Raw genomic sequence first — 24,685 nt, forward strand, 5'->3', positions numbered from 1 at the left:
ATCGGATATTTTGATGGGAGCCAGAAGTGCGAGTCTTGCTCAGAACTCTGAGCAGTGTATAGCAGATCTCCAAGTACTTGTCGGCACCGTATGCCGCTTCTTGTGCCTGGACTTGTTCTGACCTGAATGAGAGTAATCAGCATTTGACCTTTCATGGGAGTTCCAGGAACGAATGCGTACCGATCCAAGCGCTCGGTTGAATACTATATTGGGACACGGAGCATTATATTATGGGCGGCCCCTCAGTATAGGAAGCGAGATAGCCTTGCCACGATGCTCGAGGGATGTGAGACGTGCTTCCATGAGGACGGCCAATTCTCTTCACACCGAGTAGTAAGCGAGCGATGATGACGTGAGATTCAGCGCAAGACACGAGAGACGACGCAGCAGCATGCTTCTGCGGTAGCATCACACTCTGCAGCTCAGATATATGCATCTGTCCGGTATATAAAGCAGCTCCGTCAGAGGGCCCAACTGACAGAGAAGGAAAGAGGCAAAGATGATAGTTTAGTGGAATGATCCAGCGTGTGAAAAGATCAACAACACGCAGAACAGAATGGGGATAGCAGGAAACCAACAACACGCATTAAAGCGGGGCCCGTGAAAATTGGTTGCCGCAACGGCCCGCTGTGTGAAGATTCCGAGCACACAGAGATAGTGTGCCGAGTGTGAAGCTCGGGTGAGGGAGACAAGGGGCAAGACAAGATCGTAGGCATATACTCTGATGAATAGGCAAGCTGCCAGATACCTTCAGCAAAGAAAGATATAGAAGTAATTGTTGGGAGAGATGAGGTACTATGCAAGGGTTCATCCTGGCCTTTAGACAGTCATGCCAGGGCAGTGCTTTCTTGCTTTTGCTTCTCACTAGATGAGAGAAATGTTGGAAGGAATATATAGCAGAGGGACTGTAGAACTTGAGCGGGTTGAGAGAGAAGAAAGAAAAGAGGAGAGGAAGAAGAGAGAGATGGGAAATATTTATACCCAGCCAGGAAGCCATCTTCAATGATCAGTCCGTCACTGGATATAGCTTCGTGAATCAGGACATGCGAATTGCTCAGATACGTGACTGGGATGTCCGTGAAGCAGACTCAAGACTCGTCACTAAAAGTGCGTGACTAAAGACGGGATGTGCCGCCAGATTCACGATGAGGCACAAATTCATCTCGGATACGTCACTACAACAGACCACGTGGGCACAAGTTCATACAGAAATCACGGAGAGAGATATCAAATCAGTCATTTGATCACATCTACTCAGGGTCAATGAATTAGGATGGACCTCTCGAGCATCGAAAAATAGGTCTATCACCAACATTCTACACTTTCGATTTTGGATTGTGGAAAGCACACTCTAAGCACAGATTATCGGGCGGCCCTCGATACAGGACGATGGGCAAAAGACTTAAAATAAGGATTGCTTCCTTTAATTACATGCTTGTATAGCCTTACAGGCCTCATATGGACTATCAAGATGCGAAAAGAAAATCGCCGGGTTCTCCAGAAACCTGCGTCGATACTGCAGACATCGACCGCTGACTAGGACCCGACCTCGACAGGAGGTATCCAGTGCATATCGAAGAAACTGCGAGTTGGCCCCAGCTCCGGCATTCTTCTGAAACATCGCATCGACATCTCTGACATAGCCTAAGCAATCCGCACAGAAGGCCACATTCTCACCGGATGCTGTCCGGGTTTTAGACAGCGCGGCTAGCATTCATTAGCGTAGTGGTTGAATGACGAGGAAGGGTGCATACCCCAGCTCAGAAGAATTATGCCGACAGCCACTAGGGCGACTGGGATCAAGCGGACCCTCATTGCGATGGAGACAAGCAGGCGTGGATCCAAAAGAATGAAAAAAGAAGAGCGTCAGATGTGGCTGCCTGGTGGCCTGCGCTTGTGCCTGAGGGGTCAGGGGGTGTTCTAACCGCTTTGGGCTAGCCCATCATCTGGTCAGGGCGATGGCCATGGACGGCCTATACGAGAGAAGAGAGGTGAAGAGGATGAGAGACAAAACCACGCAGGATCACTCGGGAAGACGGCCGCTGGAGCAAAACTGCCTGGGCCAGTCCAGCCAGTGGGCAAGTCGCGACGGTAGGGCAGCAGCGACCGCCGAAAGCAACTCCTGGGCGCGGTCCTCTACGAACCAGTACCCACGAAACAGGTATAACTGGGCACAGTATTGCGCCAGCAAGACCAGGCCAATGGGGCTCTGATCCAGAAGAAAGCCTACGAATTCATCCCGGACGCTAATTGGCCACATAAAGATGATCCCACACTGAGCAGGCTTTTCACAGGCCCCCAAACGCCAAAATGCTTTTTCCAAACAGTCAGTGGCCTGCTGATAAATGAGTCTCTCCTGCTCACTCAGAGGTTCTGACGCGATCAACTGTCTGATGCCATCTATTTGATCGTCCAAGCCTGGGAAATGTAGAGTTCGGGCATGGTCCCTGTTTGTCGGTTAGCATGCGCGAGAGTACAGGATGCGGGCGAGCTTACTGGGGCGGGCCAAGGTCGGAGCGAAAGTCCTTGAGGAATAATGGTGCCAGAGGACCGCTTTCGACATGCGGCATGAAAGGGTGAAGGGTCATGATTCCCCTGCACAGGTTGAAGAGCCGGATGATACTTTCCAAGGGACGGCTATCACCCAGATCGGTCGGTGCTCCGCAAGTCCAAATCATGATGAGACTCGAGAAGCAGAAGAGTGCCTCGCAATTCTCTTTGCTTGGGTGTTGCAAGATAATGCGAAACGTTTGCAGGCCCAGCGCCATGTGGAAGTTGGAGCTGTTGAGATAGTGGCTGTATCGTTCGGGTCTAGTATACGCCAAGTGCAGGGCCGACAGGGACAAGATGCCATGCATGAGGAACTCGTAGGAATAGGCAATCTTTGGCACTTCCACCTGCCAGACATTGCAGATGGCTTCCCGATCTGACATGGTCTTGGAGGTGTAGATACAATAATGGTGCATCAATTCGGGGTCCTGCGCGCCCCACTCGCGGAGGAAGGCAGATGCATCCGCGACTTGATGCTGAAAGGCGGCAATCGCATCGTCGGTTCGCGATGACACGGTCGGCGACTCGGACAATTTGCCGGACTGCGTACTGGGGCACGGATCGGGTTTGGGTGGGCGACGTTCAAAGGTGCAAGCCAGGTGACGTTTTGCACAGTTGGCACATGGCTGAGCTTCATCGCACTGTGGGGATCAGCACAATTCCAGGCTGAAGAGCAAGCAACGCACCTTGACTCGGCGGGACTTGCACTGGTCGCATCCGTTCCGGGACTTCGTATGAGCTCGTCGCGGAGGCATATCGGATGAAGTCTAGACTCGATAAACTTCCAGAGTATCCCGAGATGAATGGCGTACACATCGGATGAAGTTACTGCGAAAAGCAGGGGAGATACGACAGACGAGAGCGGAAGCGAGAACGAGAACGAGGAACGCGTCTTGGCAGGTGAAGATTTCGATTTTGGTGGAGAGGCGGTGGATCCCCCGGATTCTTAGGCTTCCGTCCACTCCAAAGATAGACTATAAACAGCACCCGTGTGTGTTTAATTGTTCTTATTCTTCTGCTTATGAAGTTATGAACGTTTACACGCTTAAGCTCTGCCTAGCCAGGAATACGTATGACTCCACTTAACTTCGGTCCCTAATTGCAGGCAGCAATGGTCATTGGGCAGAAGAGCGATAGCGAGAACGAGATGGCTATTTTGGGACTTCGTGTCGTTCTCATACATGTAAAAAAGCTTATGCGGAGGAAAACAATGCTTGGTCTAGATATGGCGTCTATTAAACTTAGGACATATATTATTGATCCCGATCCCTTGTAAATATCATGGCCTTGGGGCCACTAGTTTTTCAGCTCATAGTTAGCATTCCAATGCCCCAATGTCTTCATACGAGCTGTATCGCTACACTCCGTCTTTGGCGGCAGCAATTCTCTTTATAGCATTATTCATCTTCATAACCGCCTACCATGCTTACCAAATGGCCCAAGCGCGTGCCTGGTACTTTACCTGCTTTGTGCTGGGCGGGATATGTTGGTGCAGCTACATGTGGAAGTAACGGCTCACACTAACTGAGAATATAGTCCAAATAATCGGCTACATTGCGCGTGCCTTAGCACACAGCAACACCCAAAGCGTGACTATATATGCCATGCAAGCAATTCTGATTCTTCTCGCGCCACCACTTTACGCTGCGACCATCTACATGACGCTGGGCCGGCTGATTGCCTATCTCGACGCAGAAAGACTCAGTCTTGTTCCAATCAGATGGCTTACAGCGGTTTTCGTGACCGGAGATGTGCTATCTTTCCTTCTTCAGGGAGCTGGTATGACACTTGTGCGACTACTTCTACTAGTTCAATCATACTAACATAATGTAGGCGGCGGCATCATGGCCAGCGGCACTCTCAGCGGCATGACGACCGGTGAAAACGTAATCATGGGCGGACTAGCCGTCCAGCTCATCTTCTTCAGCGTCTTTGTGATTGTCACAACTCTATTTCACTATCGCATCCATCAGAACCCTACAGAGAAGTCGATGTCGACGTGCCTTGCGCGCAGTGGTTGGCGCAACCCCAATTGGGAGACGGCCATGATAGGGTTATATATCGCCAGTATGCTTATCTTGATACGATCGATCTTTCGGATGATTGAATATGCTGGCGGAAATGATGGGTACCTGATGAGTCATGAGGCCTTTAGTTATGTTTTTGATGCGATGTTGATGTTCTTTGCCATGGTGGTTATTAGCGTGCTTCATCCGTCTAAGGTGTTGGGTTCGGGAGCAGGGGAAAAAGTAGATGAGAGGGAGAGTGTACAGTTGCAGAGGTTACATTCTTAATCAGGAAATCCTAAACTATTGAGCAGAATGTTTCAAATCCCTCTCTTTCATTTTCCTACCATATGTCTTACTTCCAATTCGATTGTACAGACCAGTGCTCTTCCATGGAATGACCATGTCATTCAATATCAACGTAATTCCTCACTCATATCCATGATGAATTACTAGCAAATGGTCATTACCTTCCGATAGTGAAATTGCTCATTCCCGCGAGTGCATGTTCCACCACCATTACCATCTATGTATTCAATCCCAGGTAGTGACTTGACAAAATATTCCATGCAGTCTACGCAATACTTCTTCTCCCTTCTAGTCTTCTAACCTCGCTAGACCTCAATCCTTCGTACTCTTCTACATGCCATAGAGAGCAGCCAGCAACGCCATTATCAAACATTCTCATCTTCTTCTTTCCTACTACGATGGGTTGGACCAATATCCCTTGATTAAAATTCAAAAAGTCCAAGCATTATATCGGAAAACAAAAGAACTCCGACAAACATCATTTGCAGGAAGCATTTCAACCAGTGTGCTTGTAAGATTGGGAAATGCAATATATAAGCTCAGAGCTTCCGATAGTACAAACATAGTGAAGGAAGCCAGAGCACACCTTGAGTACAGATCAAAAGACATAAAGCTCTTCTTAGCTTACGCAAACCTCTTTTAATACTGGGATCAATTGCTAGACCTACAGAAAGACTCGGAACGCATAGCGAAACCTTCCAGAAAACCAGCAATTGTTGGGAGTGTAACCTTCGACGTCCGAAATGACTACCGGCTTCAACGTACCATAGCATTTTCATGCTAAATAAATACACTCTCTGCGTAAATGTACGCTGATGTGAAGACCTATAACATTGTCTTTCGAAGCGATGTCAATACATCAGAAACCATGACACATTGTGACTACACTCTTCTTCGAGCAGTAGGGTGCCTCAATGTATCCCTTTTATTGATTTCGAAATAAACTAGTCCCAAGCGGAGGACATCTGAATGGGTACTACAAGCAGTATCTCCTGTTTATCGAAGAATACAAAATGCGCCCATGAAGCGGGCGGTATACTGGTTGACTGATCCGCTCCTCTACTACACATGGTTTGCTTCCCTTGAAAAACCTTATCAGGGCAAGGATGGCGACTAATTGTACGTCTAATCAGTTTCGCACTTAACTAGGGCTGACTGATAAACAGATCGAATTATTAACGGCACTATGATCCGAAACCATCTCATGGAGAACATTATAAAACATTCTCTACTGTCTGTTCGAGATAGTCTCCAGGAGCTCCATGAGTATCTGTGGGAAGGAGAAATGCCATTATCTCAGCCGGACTATGGTATATATATTATGTCAAGGATTTCAAGGCCTACCAGACACATCCCTCTTTGACAGACTCTTCTACACGGGTCAATAACTGACCTAAACTACACGTCCATTCTAGCTCAACTGTCGAGGAATTCCGGCGTTGCTAATCAATTTAGCCACCATAACTGCTAAAATGATGCCTTGTGACACCCATATTCGGGTTTTACTACTTCCGCAATTGTACATAGCGGCAGAGGAGTGGCTAACGGGGATATCCCTTTGATATGCAATACCTAGATATGGTGTTTTGGTTTTACCCTTTGCAGTCGGTTCCGCCAACGAGGCGTGGAATGCCCAGTATGACCACGAAATAGATGGATTTCCCTAGACTAGTGATGAGGAAATTGACTTTGAATTGGTCAAATCTGGATTGAGAGCTCATCTAGCCTTCCCTATACCGACAAAGACCGCGAACGGGGAACACCGAGGGAACTGACCGGTGGTGTTTTGAGTTGTTGTCGATTGGCTGTTGTCCTGTCGTCGACGGGTCATGGATCAGTGCCTCCGCTCCCTCGGTTTCTAAACATGGCCATTGTTCATCGATTGGAATTCTCGTTTCTCCATCCTAATTGGACTCTTTCTTCACCGAAGATACAATGAATAGTTAGTTTTATGAAAAAGCTCAAAGCCCATTATACCTATCCAGGCATCCTTGGGTTTGGTGTTCCTTGGCAGCAAAATTATGGTAATATGCCACCATCGAGATAATTACACAGCTATTGGAAGAAACCTGGAAGAACTTTCAGGAATCCTTGGTGTATTCAAACAGGCAAGTCTTAGCGTCTTAGGCTAGCTGGTGGGATGAAAGCTTCTCGTCGCACGAATAGTTGGCTGTACGATATAATCACAACGAGCCAGTCGGATGCAATATTTTATGAGATAAGGCGGTTCCTCATGGATAATTTCACGCTCGAAAGATAACAAGGACTATTACTCTTCTTGAATCTCTACCGTGCTCAAAAACATCTCCTATGGCGTTCAATTGCTTTTCCTTGATTAGCAATGATACTACAAAACTGCTACACTGATAACGAACGCCTTTTTTGTTATTACTAATACAGTATTGTGTGGAGGTGTTGCGTTTCAAAGCTTGCTACCACTATGCTGCATTCACTGAAGATATTCTGGAAATAAACCAATTAGATCAATCGATTGGGTATAATCATCGTGAGCTTTTCTAGACGTTTGGCAAAAAGCATAGGTCATTGTAGGTCCCCCTACAGTCGTATTCAACAAGCATTATGGGTAAGTACGGGACATGACAGTGGAAAGACGCTTAATGAAATGGGCTCATATCACATGATCAAGGAGAAAAGCCCCCATATCCAAACCAGCCGACACCAGAAACAGAATCAAGCAGAGAGGCTCACCCCCTATGTTATTCCGGTCGTTGCCCGTACACAACGTGCACTTTGGTGTACAAGTGGTTGTTCAAATCGCGCAACTCCTGTTTCATGCCTGCCACGAATACCTCGATCTCCGCTCTTTGCCAGCCCATGACACGCGTGAACAGCGCGTAGCAGTACGGGCCCAGCGCCTCGAACATGTTGACCTGGTGATAGCGACCGAGGTCTTTCATCTTGGGGTCCTTCGGCCAGGGGCTTTGAGGGAGCTGCGACCATTAGTATGGATTTAGGAGGGATTGTGTGGGCAATCAAGCAATTACCTTGAAGATCTCTTCCCGGACATTGACAAACCCGGCCTTTTCCATCTTTTCCTTCCAGGTGTGCACACTGGCCATGTCCTTGCCATACTCCCGAGCGCAGTCGTGCATATAGACGATCCCCTCCAGCAGATTGGTGGCCCTGAGATGTGTATCATCATCCGAATAGGTGTTGACCTCCATCGAGGCGATTTCCATCCATCCGCCCGGCTTCAGATTCTCGAGGGCTTGGTGAAAGAGGTGGTCGTAATCGCGAACGCAGCCCTCCAACTCCCGACCGTGGATATAATCGAACGGCTTGCTGTAGGACCATGGTTGCTCAAAATCATCGACTTCGAATCGGCAATTCGGGGGAATCCTGCGCGGTCAGTGACATTGTCCGTCCACCTCCGCGGGGGCCACACCTACCAGGACGGTTGAATGGGACTGAGATCATTTCCTGCGCCATCATGTCAGTGATCCGTCATGCCTAGGGGCGTCGCTCATCGTACCGATCACTTCTGCCTCGGGATGCTCGCTGCCCGCCCACATTAGCGCCAGTCCAACATCAGAGGGATCACATTTCCCCGCTTACTCGGCATAGTCGATCGCCCAGATGCCCGTGCCCGTTCCAATGTCGAGTACCCGTGCGGGATTCTTCACTGGCGCTCGATTCAGCTCTCCCTTGAAGAGCATGCGATAGATATGGTGGCTCTGCTCCAGTCAACCCTGGACTCGTCCGTCGGTTTCAATTTGCGCCACACTAACCAGGTCCAGCCGATCTTGTTCTTGTTCATCATTGGGCTGCGAGATCAGTTATGGGAAGCGATGCGAGATGGGCGATCGAATGGGCATACCAGGACGTATTCTCCCTCGTGGTAGGAATGGTATCTGCGACCGTTCTGCGACACTTAGCCGAAGCTCGGAGGGTGGATGCGGACGGGGGTTCCTATAATACCTCATATCTGACGGGGTTAGTGGTTGTAGGAGAGAGGCAGGACAGGAGGAACATACGCATAGTTCATGGCACTGGATGTGATGCTGGTGGTGTAGCTGGCGTCGCCCAGCCTTGGGTTGTGGTCAGCGCGGACCGTTGGAACCAGACGACAGGACAGTCGCGGGTAGGAACTTACGAGCCGGGATAGGTGGAGTCATTGTCGCTGAAGTTCTGTGGTGGGCAAAAAGAGAAAGAGAGATTAGCGCGGGAAGAAAGAGATCAAGCCAAGCAGACAGAAGAAAGGGATAAAGTGGATGGTTGGTGATGAAAAAGAGATACGAACATCCGGTTCAATGACACTGGAATCCGGGGGAGGAGCGCGATCGTGACACATGGTGTTGGTGTGGGTGAGAGGCGAGATTGACGGGCGGGCGATGCGGGAAGGGATTTGAGGAAAAGTTAAGTCAAGAGAGAGAGAGAGACGAGTTGTCGCTAGTTGATATCGTAAGAAGCAACGGTGATCGGATCCCCCACTAGTTTTCAATCCCCAGAAATTGTCGCTCAGTTGGCAGGAAGTTAATACCAACCAAGTCTCTCAAATAAGGAATAAGATTTGTCGAACAACAAAGGGGAAGCAAGAAGTGAAAACAAGGCAGAAAAGTGGCAGGCAACTATTCCCACCGCGCGATCGGATGGAGATTAGTAGCACCGGAGGACCCAATTCCCTTTCCCCGGTCGAGTTCAGGAGGCAGTAGGGATGGATTTAAGGTAGGACTCTGACTCGTGAGTGGTCTGTGGTGCCGTAGTCTGATCTGGATGGATGAGAAAGTAAGAGAATCGTAATCATTGGCGAGGAATGAACATGAGTGGTGAAAGAAATGAGGAAAATAAAAGGATGTGCCTGCAGTCAACACACTATTTTATTTTCGAACCTGGAAAATAAAAGAAGCGATAAACAAGGCCCGAGGTCAAGCTGGTCAAATCCCCATGCGCGATGACCGTTTTCCCCCCAACCATTCGTCCAGCGGCGACCAAGGGCCCCCTGGTAGTCTGTACAGTAGTGCCCGAGAGGACTGACTGAGTACTGACTACTATCTATCGGGCTTCATCAGGGAGGGTCCTTTGGCCGACGGGGCGGTCGCTTACGGATGCAGCAGGACATCTGCCGCGAAGCAGTTGGCAATTGGCAGTTGAACAGCTGATGCTGTTTGGTCCGTTCGGTACGAGCTGGACGATTCTCCCGTCCACTAATTTTCTCTTGCCTGGTCCGCCTATCGGGGCCACTCGGATGGTTCTCCGCCTGCATCTAATTAATAGCTATGTAGTACTTACTTACTTTTACTTTAGTACGAGGGAGTTCTTTTGCATCAGGAATAATATATTATCTAGTGGCTTCTGTCCATCTCTTGATTGCTGTACCTATTGTCTGTCAATGTGAATGATGTGATGAAGGAGTTGATTCCATCTGAAAAGAAAAAGGAGAAAAACACATGGCTATCCGCACTAACCAACTAGTAGCCGACCTGGACTCCTCCCCCCCATCAACTTAACAAGTCACTAACACATCACTACTAATTTACTAACCAACTGGGTAAAAGTCCCGCACAAAGAACACACAATTGATCCAAGACAGCATCGATCATCAGTCACGACCAGATCGACATTGGTCCTGTTCTGCACACTTTCCCCCCTGCAGCGAATCGCTATTGCAGCTTCAGCGGACCCCCAGTGTCTTTGCCCCGAGTCTATTTTCTTGCCATGTGCCATGACCCTGGGGCTAAAGAACCACGTCAATTCCCTGAAGAATCCAAAGGGACAGATCGTCTCTCGGAGCCAAGTTTCTCCTGCTGCTGCATACACAAGTACAGCAGTAGTACTACTACCATCCTGCCAGTTGCCAGCTCTCCACGCAGCTGCTACAATCCCTTCATCGGGTTTAGTCCCACCGCACGGCCATCCGCCCTTGCCACGATCGAGCGTCCATTCTGGCCTGCACGTCGGCCGAATGGAGGCCATCGAATTCGATGGATCGCGCACATCACATTCCGGATTCCTCCCCTCCCCCCTCATGGGTGACCAAACTAGTAGAAAACTATTAGATATAACTATCCTGCTCAAACCCCCCCCTCGGCTGCCTTCGTATGCCTTGTTTTCGACCACCCTGCGTCGGTGATCCATTCCGCTCCACTGGCTGGTCAATTTGCGTCCCTCTTTCTTCGGTCAACAGATCATGATCTGCTCTTTCTCGCCTTCTTGAATCAGAGAAGAAAAAAAAAAGAAGAAAAAACCCTGCTGCCCACCGGGCCCCTCAGACCCTCCAGCGGCTGTGGAGTGGCCTCCATGCCTCCACAGCACTAGAACCGGATTCTCGCCAATGAGCCCGCCGTGAGAAGTTCTTCGTGCCGTCCGTCGGTTTCGCTATGTCACCGTCGATTCTTCAGGCGTAGCAGCGGGCTCCACTCTCGTCGGCTCGTCCCATGCGCTTTCATCCTTCACCGTTATACCTGCGAGTCTACGTTTTGAGTAACCACAACACCACGCCTGTCGGGGTTCGGCCTAGAAATGTGATCGTGCTTATGCTCTGCAACAGTGGCATGACTGTATCATAATCGGTGTACGGAGTATTGGGGTATCAATTCGCCTCCGTATACTCCCGACTGTTCCCAGGATTCCAAACATCAACATGCCCGAAATTCGACCATCGCTCGTGGCTCACGGCGTAGCAACAAGCCAACCTTGACGACTGGAAATAATTTCCGATCGAACAATCCCAATTCCACGTCAGCCATGACGTTGTCCAGTTTTTCAGCGATCGCCACTGATGCCGGCGTATTCCCGCGGGCTAACAGATTTTTTTTTTTTTCATCATGGTCGAATGAACGTGGATGTGCGGAGATGGATGGACCAGCTGGTGAGTACTTTCGTGCTAGCGAACCACAAAGTACCTCCGAGCCCTTCCCGCCCGAATCCCGAACCGCCGTGAGCAATCCATGCAAAAAAAAGAGTTTATGTGAGGTTAACACGCCCTACATGGTTCGGCAAACTGCCAGGGGTCTGTCTGTCTTGCCTAATCCGGCATTGTACTGGCTTGGGTTTCAGTCTTTGGCCCCTCGGGATCACGCGATGACATCCTCGCAGTCAGCCCATCTCTGGTGTCGAGCTTCATTATCCCTATAAGGAATAACCTGTATCACAGCTCTTTGTTTCCCACATAACCAAGTGACTCGACAGTCGACACTCCTAGTCCATACAACAGGCATGATAACCAGAGATGGTACCCACGGATATTTGCTGGCGTTCCACCGGCAATCTCTTTGTCAACACGGGAAACGGTCCGAACCACTGATTGTGATGGGCCATGCCTTAACACTCTTTGCTATGCCTCTATTTGCAACGCGGAATCAATAGGACAATAATCCATCATCCGCTGATTGGACCTCCAAACCAGTTCTCCTCATTTTAATAGTTCACTGAGGTATATTCATGTCCAGTGGAGCTATACCAACTATCAAGTCACTTCTCCGAAAGTGACTACACCCATATTCTGTAGGATTCGTACAGCTTCTGGTACCATTCTCGCCAAAAGCCAAGACCAATGCCTGCCAAGTCTGTTGGCCGAGTCACTTGTCGTATCACCGGGATACATTCAATTTACGAAAGGAAGTCCAAGAGTCTACCAGCTTTCCTCTTTTATCCACCAGCAGTAGTGTTGTACTCAACGGCCGGCATTAGCGGCTTTGCAGAACGTTACGCCTATCCTAAAGACGCTTAGTCCTTCGATCCTTTGACACAACAGCGTGGGGTGATGTTTTTCGATGCTACGTGCCAGAAGGATTCTAACCCGACGAATAATTCTCTATGTATCGTTGACAACCCACATTTATGAGAGAATTGCAGATGACAACTCGTGCCAATCACCTACGGAATACAAGCAAGAAGCGAAAAAGAAAAAGAGATAAGCAAGGGACCCTGCTGGTTCCTTGGTTGACCGACGATCGGTCAGCTTTACCCGCACCCCACGAACCAGTCGACCAACCGTGCATGTTGTGCAGCTGGTCGCATTTCAGACTAATTCCATCACGCATACTAGGCACATATCGGCATTTGCTGATATTCAATAGAAACAAAAAATAAGTAAAGTAAAAAAAGTAAATTTTTATGCGTTAGCTGGGAGTCGAACCCAGGGCCCAACCTCACGATCTTGTTGAATCATGGAAGGGTTGAATGTTACCGTTACACCACTAACGCTGGCAATAGTACATTCTTTTCATGTACAGGCTCATAAAGAAGTGGTGTGTTGAGAAGAAACAAAGCAGTTAAGAAGCTCTCCTGTCGTTAGTTGCTCAGGAGTATCCCCGGGGACCATATTCCACGGATCCATCGATTTAGACTATCCGATCAACGCAGCGGTCAATCACGGAGCGTATGCCACGTCACCCGACGAACCGCCAGGGATTCATTCCAGCATGTGTGAAACCCCGAGACTTATTAGTTACAGCAAGTCCTGTGTAAACTCCTACCTTTTTGAACAAAGACCAATCCTGGTACTCCATTCACAATTGAGTCGTATGACATTCTCCGAACAAACCCTTCCCCAAGAATCACACACACCCACCCACCTAATCAATTTAGACGGACGGCAAGGTTTTCATCCCGCGTCTCCCCTGCAAGAGCCAATCCATGTGGTTGACAGCCTGTGGAGACTGGAGACAGGCGGGCTAGTAGTAGTCACTTAGTTCTCTCTCTCCTCGCTAGTCACTACTTACTCCGTACACACCGTTCGATAGAAACCGACGCGACGCTGCTCATTGCCCAAGGCGGTAACAGGTTTCCAGTGGGTGGACTGGAACTCTTGTCTTCTCTTCTCTTAAACTTCCCGTGTTTGGAATAGAATCCTTCCCATCCTTCTTCCATCCCTGCTGGTGATGGGGATATATCACCCTCGGCTTATTACGGTCAGATAAGTTAACTGCATGTTAAGCATGGTGCAGGCTGCAGGTGACTGTTGTGATACATTCTATGATAAATGAAAAACTAGGGTCAGAAAGTGAATTAGTTAACTAGCCTCGGATAGTTAACTAGTTAAGTAGTTAGCTACCGTCGGATCCCTCACTTCCCCGTCGTGCTTCTTGTGGTTTTCTGTCTTCCGTTGGATGGGATAAAAGTTCCTACCAATCAGACATACAGAATCTTAATGCGGTTGGCTACTAACTAACCTACCTACCGGCAGCATAAGCACGAAACTGGAAATAATACTACTAATGCTAATACTGCGTAATCAGGAAGTCGGTCGCATCGTCCGTGCGCCTGCTTATCCACACAATCGATTTCATTACCTCAGTTATCCTGCAGGTTAATGCAGTACTTTTTTGTTTCTCTTCACTGGCTAGTTTACTAGAAATATGCCGGCCTAGTCACGAGACTCAACTCAACTCGACTGACTCAACTGACTCGACTGGGCTGGACTGGACTAGATTCGTCTTTTGTGATGGAGGCTGCAGCCGGCAGGATTCGAGATGCCGCGAGCCGCGGACTTCTTCCGTCCGGTCTGTCTGTCTCACTTTTTCTTTCTTCTGTTCACTTGTTAAGATGGTGATAATTAGTATTCTACTCTGTACCGCGCGCGGGGTATAGTGGAGTCTTGGCGTCCACTGGTCTTGTTCTGAATACGAGATGTAGTCTGTAGTCTTTTATCACAGCAGAAAAGTGCGGACGGGTTGATTCGCTATCTGTCTGTCTGTCTGTTGGATGTGTTGTGGTGTGTTGTTCACCGGTTTTTCTTGGGCTTGGCGGTGTCTTTTTCACACGCTCCGCAGCGTTAATATTGTCTTCATGTTTCTGTGCGTCACTGGTAGGTACGGAGTAGATGAGTGAGTAATGCTCGGTATCGCCTCAGCTATATGCTTATCTGATATCCTCATAATAATACTTAGGTATATGGGTCAACACACTGTCGCCTGGATATAGAATCTACCGGATTCTAGCCTCATTCGAAGAGGCGTGGATCTTTACGAGCTGTGGTTATAAAATATATTTTTATCCAGACACGGATCTTCTATATTGTTCGAGGTAAAAAGATATATATATATATATACTCTATATCTATACTCTTCGCATTGCGACTATTATTCATGGCTTATCCACGAAAATTCCACGCCTCAATTGCAGAATCTCGCCCTTAGAAAAGGATAAAGAACCAATGTCTAATAAATGTGCTGCATCCCCACGATATACCTACATGATCTCGGTCAGAGCAATGTCGTTTACAGCTTACAGTCATGATCTCCGTGGCAAACTTCCATGTCATTGATCAAACCATGACATGATGACAGCATTGCCATTTACTAAACACGTGTTCCATCACTACATAATGATGCACAGGTGCAACTGATACCAAGATAATAGAATATCTTTTTTCTTTATACTATCTAGGATTTATTTATATTTATTTGTTGCAAGATCTACCCACCGCCAGATCCCAATATGTCTATACTGTCTTGACATGATACGTCTATTGACTTCGCATCTAGAAATAGCAATCACCAACCTCAAGCGGGGTTCTGGACATGCCAGCGACATGATTTATGGTATGTCTCAACTATCGATCTAGGCTCAAAAATGCTACATTAGTCTAGAATGTATGACCAGACAAGTTTCCCCGACTCCAGTGCGGATATTCGCGCGCAAGGAGCAGGATTTTTCCAATGAAAAGCCCAGATGAGATTGACAGTGTCTATATGCGCAGGGCATCCTTCATGAATCTCGATCAACGTGTATGAAACGGATCTGTTTCCTTAATGCACAACTAACAATGGCCCCGTCTCTTGATACGCGAAGAACTAGATCACTGACTAAAAAGGCGCATTTAGAGAAGCTACCTGGCAGTCATGCGTTTGCTCATAACCAGGCAAGTCATCCGGTTGCATTGATGTTGCATTGATTCTTGAGATATCGTAGTCGTGTGTCTTCAAACACAGTTCTTCTCACTTACGCTTATCATAGGAATTCGCAGCTTGACCAGTATGTTCGGCATTTCTGGTAGTGATAATATCCTAAGAAATACGTTGAATGACAACATCTCCCTCGGATCGAAGATGTGGGTTTCTTTTTGAGTACAGGATCTTCTTGGGTAAGCTACCACAGCTTACAGAGACATTTTGTGTCCTTGCAAGCTGCGCCACAAACATCAACAGCGTGCCAACATAATTCCAGATAAGTACAGCCGGGACATTTTGTTTGAGTCGTTAACGGCTAGTAGAAGATAATTTCCTAGCGTTTACTCGTTTTCCATATCTAGAATGGGAGCCATCTGAAATACTTAAATAGAAGATCGAGAGGACGAAAGATATTTCACTAACACGATATAGTCTTATTGTTATCTAATATAGTATATATATACTCTGCTTTCATTATGGATATCATCTATCCAACTTCTTCAATATCTGTCCACATAGAAATAACTTTCAATATCTTTTGTAGTCTTGAAGTTGTATCAAGAAATATGTGTGAAAAGAAATAAGATTGGCAAAAGACATACTTAAGTATCTTCTAACCCCAAAACACAATATCTGAACAATTAACTTAGAGCTCAACAGAATGGGAATTTTCGGTTATTGCAGGAATCAAGTCCACTGGCATTCGAATAAAGCCTACCACCTAGCTACCTAACTGAGCCACTTTACCATCACCGGGATTTGACAGGAAACTCGCAATCCTTTTGTTGGGCTATTCAGATCAAACTATCATGGTTGTATAAGAATGTTGCCTACTTCATTCAGTCCCTGGTCCGCAGCGGAAAATATATCTTCAATCCCATCTCAATTGTCACAAATGTAGCCGGCTACCCCAGGCTCCCACCACCTTACTACTACTATTACTTATACTATCTAGTGTTTCCACTAGTTCATGGGTGTCTTAACTCATCGAGGTCCTTTGTATTATTCAGTTTTATTTCTGTAAATGTGCCTGGGTATTGTATGCGTACATCTCTACGAACACCTGGGCGTCCTTCTCATAGACCCATCTATCTTGAAGAAAACATATATTCGTTCTTGACATGATCCAAAAAGGCAAGAATAATGTATGTACATCTTATGATTGTAACTGTTTCAGAAATTCGACTAATTGATATAGTCGACCTTGTCAGATAATACGAATACGAGCGAGGAAACCCGGAGAATTTGGTCAATCGAACCCAAAGAAGCCTAGCTTGAGAGCTCACCTGGATATCGACCAAGACATGAGCAATCAATAGATGCTAGCTCAATAATAAGAGACGGGACTATTAATGGCACTGCTCCGCTTGTTCGAACCGCTATAATACTAGCGAAGACTTACACAGACTGGGGGTTGTTGGTGCCTGGAAGCCATAGGACGTACATATTCCCTCAAAAGGATTTCATCGCGTTGGCGAGACGTAAGCCTGAAAAGGATCTCTAGATCGCGAAAGACTCCGATCAATGAACTAGATAACCCCTGGGTTCAATTCGGGTTCCATTCTTCGGAGCAGCAAGAAACACGGCTCACATGTAAGCTTAAAGAAGGTTATCCAAACATGAGCTACACCCACCATACGGGCACAGTACAAAGTAGGATAAACTATGTATGTTCCCATGGTTCAATAGACTGTTTAGCAGAACAATCACCAACATGCTCCACACCAGCGTATATTCCATGAAACACGGCTGACGGATCAGCTTACGTACCACTAGGAGAAGTGTCAACCTCGTGCCATCGCACGTCAGTAAGCTATCAATGCAGATTCAGTTACACAATTGCTTCATGTGGAAGTCACCTCCGATGATCAATGGAATGGACCGCTTCAATCCGACTTTTCATTTTGACCCACCTTCTGTGGAAGAACGCACAGTTGATGTTGCCGTTGACGTTGGACACTATCAGTAATTTTCCCTATGGGGCCGTGCAACTAGCAAGGCTTAATGCTCGTGCAGAAAATAAGCACACCGGGAATGCGAGGAACCGACGTCCTGCATTACTGTGCCTCGGAAGTTTTACATTGAGACAATTCCAGAAGTTTCTCTATATATTTATCCGACAAAGATTTCCACAGCACGGTGTGCGGCCTATCGTTGCACGGAAGATTCTATAACCCGATAGTTAAGCAGAACATATTCTATATTTATCACTGATGGCTGAGCTGCCCCTAGACATGCCAACCGGGCTAAAATGGCGATCGAGCTGAGCGACGGCGATCAGAGCCACGATTATCAATACTGACGATATCAATTCGTTGGCTGGTTCTAACTTTGGTCTATTTTTACTCGGTGAAACCAGGTCTCAATTTCAGTCTCAGTCAGGAACCGTTATGTTGTTAAAAGTTAAGACAACCAACACGGGCCATAACGTGGCGAGCCCCTGATCCTCGGCCCCCCCCGTCGTTCACAAGCCGAGGTGATCGGCTTGGGCGGGCCTCTCGGATCAACAGGCGCGACCGTGTTTCAGATGTCACCATGACAAGGTGGCTATGAGTAATTCAGGCGATGTGCCGTGTGTTAGTATGATCCGGCAATGATGGGCTGCCAAGAATGGCTGGGGTGTATCGGAGAGAGACACTCACTGACGGAGCATCCCATACCAACCCAGGATAATCAAAGACGACAGTAATACTACAGTAAGTGCAGACATCTGATAATTACTATTCCGACCGAGCCGTGGTTCTAGACCTGCGGGCTTGGCGACCGCAACACGACTTTTGCAACTTGCGTACATTCCAGACGATGAAACACTGCATCAGGCACGGGCATACCGGATCGAGCGAGACCCTGACAGAATTTGGGGGGGCGGCCCCTGATGATGTGCGGACTCCGGCGTCATCAGCCATCCGGACCTGCCAGGAACAGCAACGTTGGAGCCAATCGCGGATGCAAATCTGGCTGCCTAGAATAGTAGCAAAGTAGCAATTGCCACGGCCTCAGCCCCCGTGATTGCGCGGCCCATCGATTTTGCGGCCAGGGAATCGAGCCGTTTCATTGGTGATAACCCCGGATAAGCCTTGGGTTTTGTGCAGTAGTGGAAGCTTGGCAAGCTTCTGAGCCAATCAGGACTCTCGATGGCCGTGAAGGGGGTCTGCTAACGTCACGGACCTGCTCCATCTGCTTCCACTGCCCTCTTCCCTTCCAGCCCGGGCGGCCGCGTCACAAACCCGGCTGGAAAGGCAACAAGGCTCGCAACCCCATGCCCATCATTGGCCGGTCTTGCGTGATGCTGCAGGTCAGCTTCCAATCTCAGTCGCCCATGCTGACTCTTCTCTTGCAGCCGGGCTGCTTCTGTCATTTATAGACCCCGGGTCTGGCGTGTGTCTGTCTTCCCTACCACTTCCGAACTCACTCCACCTTTTCTCATCTGTCATCTGTACCTGGATTCTTTCTTATATCTTATCCGTGGTTCCTCACACCTGGCCCAGATTCTTAGCCATCTTCCACAAAAGAAAACTCCTTCTCCTCCTATCACATCACAATGTCTGCTGCTGCTCCTGCTCCCCCGGTGAACCCTGACCGGCCCGAGACGGGTCACTCGGCTGGAAAGAGTTCCCTGTCCAGCAAGTCGGACCCGAACCAGGCGTTGAGAGGTGAAGAGGCTGGTACGTGAACAGAGCAGTGGTTCGTCCGATCAACTTCTAATGGCGATATAGTGTACAGCGTTGGCTCGAATACCGGATTCTCTCTCCGCTCCATGCAACATCGCGACCGTGAGGGCAAAATCATCAGTACGTTCCTACCCACTATCATCTATCGCATCGTCATTTGGAATAGATAAATCGATAAGAGTATAACGGGCTAACTGGTATGATCTGTGCGCAGCCGAACCCGATTTGTCCAACCCTACCCGTTACCGATTCGAGCGGCCACTAGACACCATTCGATCGTTCGAGGCCGCCATCGAGCGCCGTCGTCGTGAGGCCATGTAAGATGACATGGCATGTGGTCGACTTGGATATACTGTGAACGATATTTTATTCTTGTGATTTTGTTTGGGTTCGGCGCTGGACGACGTATGGACATGGACATGGCTATGGATATGATGTTACTGGTTTGATTGAGCGTGTATATTATTTCACTGGGTATGCTTCTGGAATGTTACCTGCTGTCTTATTCTATATTTCATCCGGTGCTTTCAGTCAAACAGAACTGCAGTTCTCACTGATCGGAACTTTCATATTGATCGTGCCAAGGATAGCCTCGCTTCTGAAGAATCAAACAACAACACCCTCGCGGCTTGGACATCTCTTGGCACCTTCGTACTATTCACTGACCGACCAGCAGGCGAGGTCTTGGCCGTATATATCCTTTATCCGGTTCCCTCAACTTGCGACCCACGCTTGCCTCTATCCGGAGATAAGCATCCACTTCACCAAGACGCTATCCGCCACTACACCGTGTTTTGGGATAACGTCCCACTCCCATTGCCACTCCTACTCGCCGTATAGGTCTTCTTCTCTTGGCTCACGGCGAGAGTCTTTAGGCAGCTCTACTTGGCTGGATCTTGGCATGTTCGAAAGGTCATGGCAGGGGTCGAAGAATGGGTGGACAGGAGGGAGGATGGCTGTTACTTAAATGTCTGCTAGGAGCCGGGGTGTTGAAGTTTGAGACTCGATCGCAGTCGTCGCTCGTTTGATATAAGTCGCTCTTTTATACGTCATTTTGTTTGTTGGTTACCATGAAGTTGTCTTTGGCTGCGGCTGCAGCTCTGATGGGCTCCGCTCTGGCAGTGGATATTGATCCCATCATCATTAAGGTACTCAGCGCAGCTGTGCTATTCATCATCGAGGCTAACGACAGTCCAGGGATCCAAATTCTTCTACAGCAGCAACAACACCCAATTGTACTTCTTTCCCATCCACATAGACCCTATGCAGTCAAGCTAACCATCCCAGCTACATCCGCGGAGTCGCCTACCAAGGCAAGTCTAACAACCAACCCTAAGAACCCCCAATCTAACAATCACAGACGACTACACCGGCAACTCCTCATCCAGCTACATCGACCCCCTGTCCAACCCTACCCTCTGCAAACGCGACATCCCCATCCTGCAAGAACTCAACACCAACGTAATCCGCGTCTACGCCATCGACCCCACTAAAGACCATAGCACATGCATGAACCTGCTCGCCGCCGCCGGCATCTACGTGATCTCCGACCTCTCCAACCCCGCCCAATCCATCGACCGGTCCGACCCAACCTGGGAAACCAGCCTCTACACCCGCTACACGGACGTCATCGACGAACTCATCCAATACAACAACACCCTGGGCTTCTTCGCCGGCAACGAAGTCTCCAACGACATCGCCACGACAGACGCCAGCGCCTACGTCAAAGCCGCGGTCCGCGACACAAAAGCCTACATCAAGAGCCGGGGTTATCGGTCCATTGGAGTCGGGTACGCCACGAACGATGACTCGGATATTCGAGTCAACATGGCGGATTACTTCAATTGTGGAACCGAGGACGAGAGTATTGACTTCTGGGGATATAACATCTACTCGTGGTGTGGGGAGTCGAGTTATACCAAGTCCGGGTATGATGACCGCACGGAGGAGTTCAGAAACTATTCCGTGCCGGTGTTTTTCTCCGAGTATGGGTGTAATACTGTCTCGCCGAGGAAGTTCACTGACATCGAGGCGCTGTTTGGGGATAAGATGAATGATGTTTGGTCCGGCGGGATTGTGTATATGTATTTTCAGACGGATAATGATTACGGTACCCACCATCTTCCTTCCCTATATTCCATTGGAAGCATCATCCACTAACCACTACATGATATATCTTCAGGCCTCGTCTCCGCCATCGACAGCACCAGCATCTCCAAACTCCCCGACTTCACCTACTACTCGTCACAAATCGCCCGCGCCACCCCCACCGGAACCAACAAAGCATCCTACACCCCTACCAACACCGCCCTGCAATCCTGTCCAGCAGTATCTGCCAACTCCTGGCTTGCAACTTCCTCCCCTCTGCCCCCCACCCCGAATGAATCACTCTGCACCTGCATGGAAAATACCGCCGGATGCGTCGTCAAAGACTCCGTCTCGTCTAGTGACTACGCAGACCTCTTCAGTACCGTCTGCGGACTCACCTCCTGCGACGGGATCCTCCACAATGGCACGACGGGTGTCTATGGCGCGTATAGCATGTGCGGCGCGAAGCAGCAGTTGGATTTCATCCTGGATAAGTATTGGAAGGAGCAGGGGAAGAAGGCCACGGCGTGTGGGTTTGGCGGGTCGGCTACCACGACGAGTACTGTCCAGGCGACGGGGTCGTGTAGTGTGTTGATGAAGGAGGTGGGGACGGAGGGGACGGGGACGGTGACGAGTAAGTCGACGGGGACGCAGGTTGCGGAGTCGGCGGGTGTGAGTGCTGTTGGGTCTGTAGGGAGTGCCAGTCTGGGAAGGAGTGTGGTCGTTGGTGTTGGGGCGTGGCAGGTGGGTGCGTATGTTGTCACAGCTGTGGTGGCCGGGTTGGGGATGGTTTTGTTGTAGGTTGTATACCAGAAGGTGTGTAGTGGACATTGGTAGAATAAGAGGAGTAGCATCCAGCCAAGTATGCTACAGCTATAACCCTAACCTCCCACCCATCTGCTTCCCCCAAAGCTTCCGATCAAACCGTCCCTCAAGTAACGCCTGCGCATCCCCTGCATACACAAAAACCTTCCCATCAGCCTCATCAGGTTCCTCCCCATCCTTAAAGAAGATCAAACAGTCCGCAACTTCATACGCGCTCGTCTCATAATGCGCTAACTTCCTTGCCTCTTCCTCGGATTTAACCAGATACGCAGACCCCGTTACCACTTGTTCTTGGTTTCCGTTAATCAAGGCTGGATAATCCCCCCATTTAGCTATGGCATAGCCGGTTACTTCTGCTTTGCGAAGAGGTGGTTCCTCGGGTAGGTCGAGGATGCGTTTGACTTGGGTTGGGGAGGTTAGGGTTCCGTAGAAGAAGTAGTAGATTGGATAGATGGGATTGTCCTGCTGGGAGAGAGTGTCTGGTGGGGTGAATGAATGTTTGGTTGGGAATAGCTTTGGGGGTGGAGGTTGGGGTGGTTTAGAGGATTCTGGGGTTTGGGGAGTTTTGTCCTGCATGGATATGTGCAGAGTCAGAGTGAGGTATAATAACTATGAGCGCTAGAGATTTGAACATATAAGGTGATATGTAGGTGATAAGGTGTTGTGAATCAACAGGCAACAAGATAGTGTGTGAGGCGGTGAAGGGTTATCGATACTATTGCAATGCCTTTCATGGATCAGCCCAGGTAGCAACATGCCAGGCATCACTTTTATTGAGCATCTTTCTTATACCTTTCTCCAGCAGCTTTAAGTGGACTCCAGAAGTCTCATAGCGCTGATGCAAGGGGATGCACGATCAGCGTTGAAAGATGTATGTTAGTCTATACTGGGTGTATCGTAACCACAGTGATCATACTAACAACTACATATGTACTTGATTTTCTAGGACGGTTGATGGCCTACTCTTTCCGTTTTAGTGCTCACCCTTCGCCGCTTTTTGCTCACTGAGTAGATCTGAGCACGCTCCGAGCACGCCCTGAGCAGCCTGAGGCGATCACTGAGCACGGGATGAGCGGAAGGCTGAGCGTGCTGAGCGAGTTACCTCAATAAACTGTACCCCAACTAATAATTTACCGCCTTGCCCGTTTCCCCACTTTCAGTCTACTTTTGCCCGCCACACTCCCCTAAAGCCCGGCACTGCCATCAAGAAAGAGACGAATAGGTCAAGTTCCTATTCCTTCTGATGCCCCAACCTCTTTCCCCAGTAGGACTTTGACTTCACTGTAATTGATCGCGCTGCGCCAACATGACAAACATTTTAGTGAAATTTCTCAGTCGAAAGACAGCGCAAGTCCAGATGTTCATGGGAGCAGCGCTGGATATCTCAAGAGTCAATGGGTCCCCAGAACTCCAAATGCCTCTAGCCTATTAACAATTTCATGACGTTCATTTTGAATACCTAACAGATAGAATGACACGCCAATCTTTCCCCACCAAAACACTAAATGTCAATATTACCAAGGGACTGAATACGGCTCGAAAAGCAGGACAGAGCGTTGATTGGTTGTGACAATCATAGCCTGTAGGGTTAGATATCTACAGTATACAGGGATATTGGATTCGTTCTAATCCGTGCAAATCCGTGCAAATCCCCTACGTGAGGCTCTATTCTTCGTTGTCCGAAGTATCGGCTGAAGCACAGGACAATGCCCGAGCAACATGTAGGCATATCCGGTGTGATGGGCGATACGTCGCACATGTGTAAGCAGACGTATAGCAAGGCTCGCAAAGGAGTCGCTGGTGTGATATCATAGCTTACACATGGTAGTGGAGAGGAGTCGTAGATCTTAGGAAACCCAAACTGGCTCTGGGGAACCTTGTAGGTCCCAGAATCTGGAACGTTTTTTAGACACTCACGGGCTAATTCGTTCAGTAACATCATCAAATAAATGACAATGGCTTGATACTATTTAAGTTGGAAACTGGTCCCCATTCTGACAACCTCGGTCACAAACTTCGAAGTGAGGGTACTCGGTTATTTCCAACTCCTTCGTTAATCGGAACGTCGAAAGAGCAATGAAATTTCTCTAGGAATGCAATTGGAAACGGGCTCTGCAGATTCGGGATATTTTGCCTCTTCCATGCCACTGGTACCGGATTGGGACGTCCTTTTTTCTTGGACGAGCCCCGTTTATTTGTTGCCTAGGTAAATATAATCCGAGTGGAAGCGGTGGAGCTTCATTCCGTTCCCTGTGCTTATAATTACAGGTTCCAAAGACTGTGACGCGAGAGTGATACGCCTAGCATATTCGTGACACTGAGGTCGAGAGCTGTGTCCTGGGACGGGTGTATGGGTCCCCAGGTCGCCAGGTCGTACGTATTT

At 48.6% G+C, this 24,685-nt stretch overlaps 10 protein-coding genes and 1 non-coding gene across 11 annotated transcripts; 5 read left to right on the forward strand and 6 right to left on the reverse strand.

Annotated features, from left to right (window-relative positions):
- Window positions 1-1,423: 1,423 nt before the first annotated feature.
- On the reverse strand, window positions 1,424-1,714 carry ASPBRDRAFT_134398 (uncharacterized protein; the record flags this gene model as incomplete). The annotated part of the gene is made up of 1 exon (XM_067618602.1): window positions 1,424-1,714. One exon carries the CDS (start codon window positions 1,712-1,714, stop codon window positions 1,424-1,426), a length of 291 nt encoding a protein of 96 aa, XP_067475306.1.
- Window positions 1,642-3,434, reverse strand: ASPBRDRAFT_160883 (Zn(II)2Cys6 transcription factor). The gene is made up of 3 exons (XM_067619480.1): window positions 3,237-3,434; window positions 2,497-3,191; window positions 1,642-2,447 (listed from the first exon to the last, which is right to left on the reverse strand). Exons 1-3 carry the CDS (start codon window positions 3,303-3,305, stop codon window positions 2,024-2,026), a joined length of 1,188 nt encoding a protein of 395 aa, XP_067475307.1. The 5' UTR covers window positions 3,306-3,434; the 3' UTR covers window positions 1,642-2,023.
- A 415-nt stretch (window positions 3,435-3,849) lies between these two features.
- Window positions 3,850-4,901, forward strand: ASPBRDRAFT_160887 (RTA1 domain-containing protein). Its single transcript, XM_067619481.1, has 3 exons — window positions 3,850-4,035; window positions 4,087-4,329; window positions 4,384-4,901. Exons 1-3 carry the CDS (start codon window positions 3,885-3,887, stop codon window positions 4,842-4,844), a joined length of 855 nt encoding a protein of 284 aa, XP_067475308.1. The 5' UTR covers window positions 3,850-3,884; the 3' UTR covers window positions 4,845-4,901.
- Window positions 4,902-7,166: 2,265 nt separating this feature from the next.
- On the reverse strand, window positions 7,167-9,212 carry ASPBRDRAFT_68748 (class I SAM-dependent methyltransferase). Its single transcript, XM_067629006.1, has 10 exons — window positions 9,127-9,212; window positions 8,980-9,014; window positions 8,856-8,914; window positions 8,704-8,750; window positions 8,615-8,650; window positions 8,442-8,560; window positions 8,359-8,384; window positions 8,276-8,306; window positions 7,871-8,225; window positions 7,167-7,816 (listed from the first exon to the last, which is right to left on the reverse strand). The coding sequence occupies exons 1-10, from the start codon at window positions 9,175-9,177 to the stop codon at window positions 7,583-7,585; spliced, it is 993 nt and encodes a 330-aa protein (XP_067475309.1). The 5' UTR covers window positions 9,178-9,212; the 3' UTR covers window positions 7,167-7,582.
- A 1,296-nt stretch (window positions 9,213-10,508) lies between these two features.
- ASPBRDRAFT_104567 (uncharacterized protein) lies at window positions 10,509-10,724 on the reverse strand (the record flags this gene model as incomplete). Its single annotated transcript, XM_067616573.1, has 2 exons — window positions 10,509-10,609; window positions 10,667-10,724. Coding segments are annotated over 2 exons (159 nt in total), but the record flags the coding sequence as incomplete, so codon positions are not given.
- Window positions 10,725-12,288: 1,564 nt separating this feature from the next.
- Window positions 12,289-13,083, forward strand: ASPBRDRAFT_331706 (uncharacterized protein). Its single transcript, XM_067623088.1, has one exon. It carries the CDS (start codon window positions 12,666-12,668, stop codon window positions 12,915-12,917), a length of 252 nt encoding a protein of 83 aa, XP_067475311.1. The 5' UTR covers window positions 12,289-12,665; the 3' UTR covers window positions 12,918-13,083.
- On the reverse strand, window positions 12,943-13,031 carry ASPBRDRAFT_t240. Its single transcript has one exon. It is a non-coding gene; the product is annotated as a tRNA-Gly (tRNA).
- A 6,153-nt stretch (window positions 13,084-19,236) lies between the features above and the next one.
- On the forward strand, window positions 19,237-20,097 carry ASPBRDRAFT_47579 (DUF2406 domain-containing protein). Its single transcript, XM_067625879.1, has 3 exons — window positions 19,237-19,383; window positions 19,435-19,509; window positions 19,604-20,097. The coding sequence occupies exons 1-3, from the start codon at window positions 19,260-19,262 to the stop codon at window positions 19,708-19,710; spliced, it is 306 nt and encodes a 101-aa protein (XP_067475312.1). The 5' UTR covers window positions 19,237-19,259; the 3' UTR covers window positions 19,711-20,097.
- Window positions 19,704-20,393, forward strand: ASPBRDRAFT_331861 (uncharacterized protein). The gene has a single exon (XM_067623089.1). It carries the CDS (start codon window positions 19,877-19,879, stop codon window positions 20,354-20,356), a length of 480 nt encoding a protein of 159 aa, XP_067475313.1. The 5' UTR covers window positions 19,704-19,876; the 3' UTR covers window positions 20,357-20,393.
- A 67-nt stretch (window positions 20,394-20,460) lies between these two features.
- ASPBRDRAFT_47583 (glycoside hydrolase family 72 protein) lies at window positions 20,461-22,740 on the forward strand. Its single transcript, XM_067625880.1, has 5 exons — window positions 20,461-20,537; window positions 20,587-20,624; window positions 20,677-20,702; window positions 20,750-21,499; window positions 21,572-22,740. The coding sequence occupies exons 1-5, from the start codon at window positions 20,493-20,495 to the stop codon at window positions 22,276-22,278; spliced, it is 1,566 nt and encodes a 521-aa protein (XP_067475314.1). The 5' UTR covers window positions 20,461-20,492; the 3' UTR covers window positions 22,279-22,740.
- On the reverse strand, window positions 22,351-22,878 carry ASPBRDRAFT_134923 (gamma-glutamylcyclotransferase family protein; the record flags this gene model as incomplete). Its single annotated transcript, XM_067618659.1, has 1 exon — window positions 22,351-22,878. The coding sequence occupies one exon, from the start codon at window positions 22,876-22,878 to the stop codon at window positions 22,351-22,353; it is 528 nt and encodes a 175-aa protein (XP_067475315.1).
- Window positions 22,879-24,685: the final 1,807 nt, after the last annotated feature.

This window comes from Aspergillus brasiliensis (assembly GCF_001889945.1).
Source record: "Aspergillus brasiliensis CBS 101740 unplaced genomic scaffold ASPBRscaffold_14, whole genome shotgun sequence".
Taxonomy (NCBI): domain Eukaryota; kingdom Fungi; phylum Ascomycota; class Eurotiomycetes; order Eurotiales; family Aspergillaceae; genus Aspergillus; species Aspergillus brasiliensis.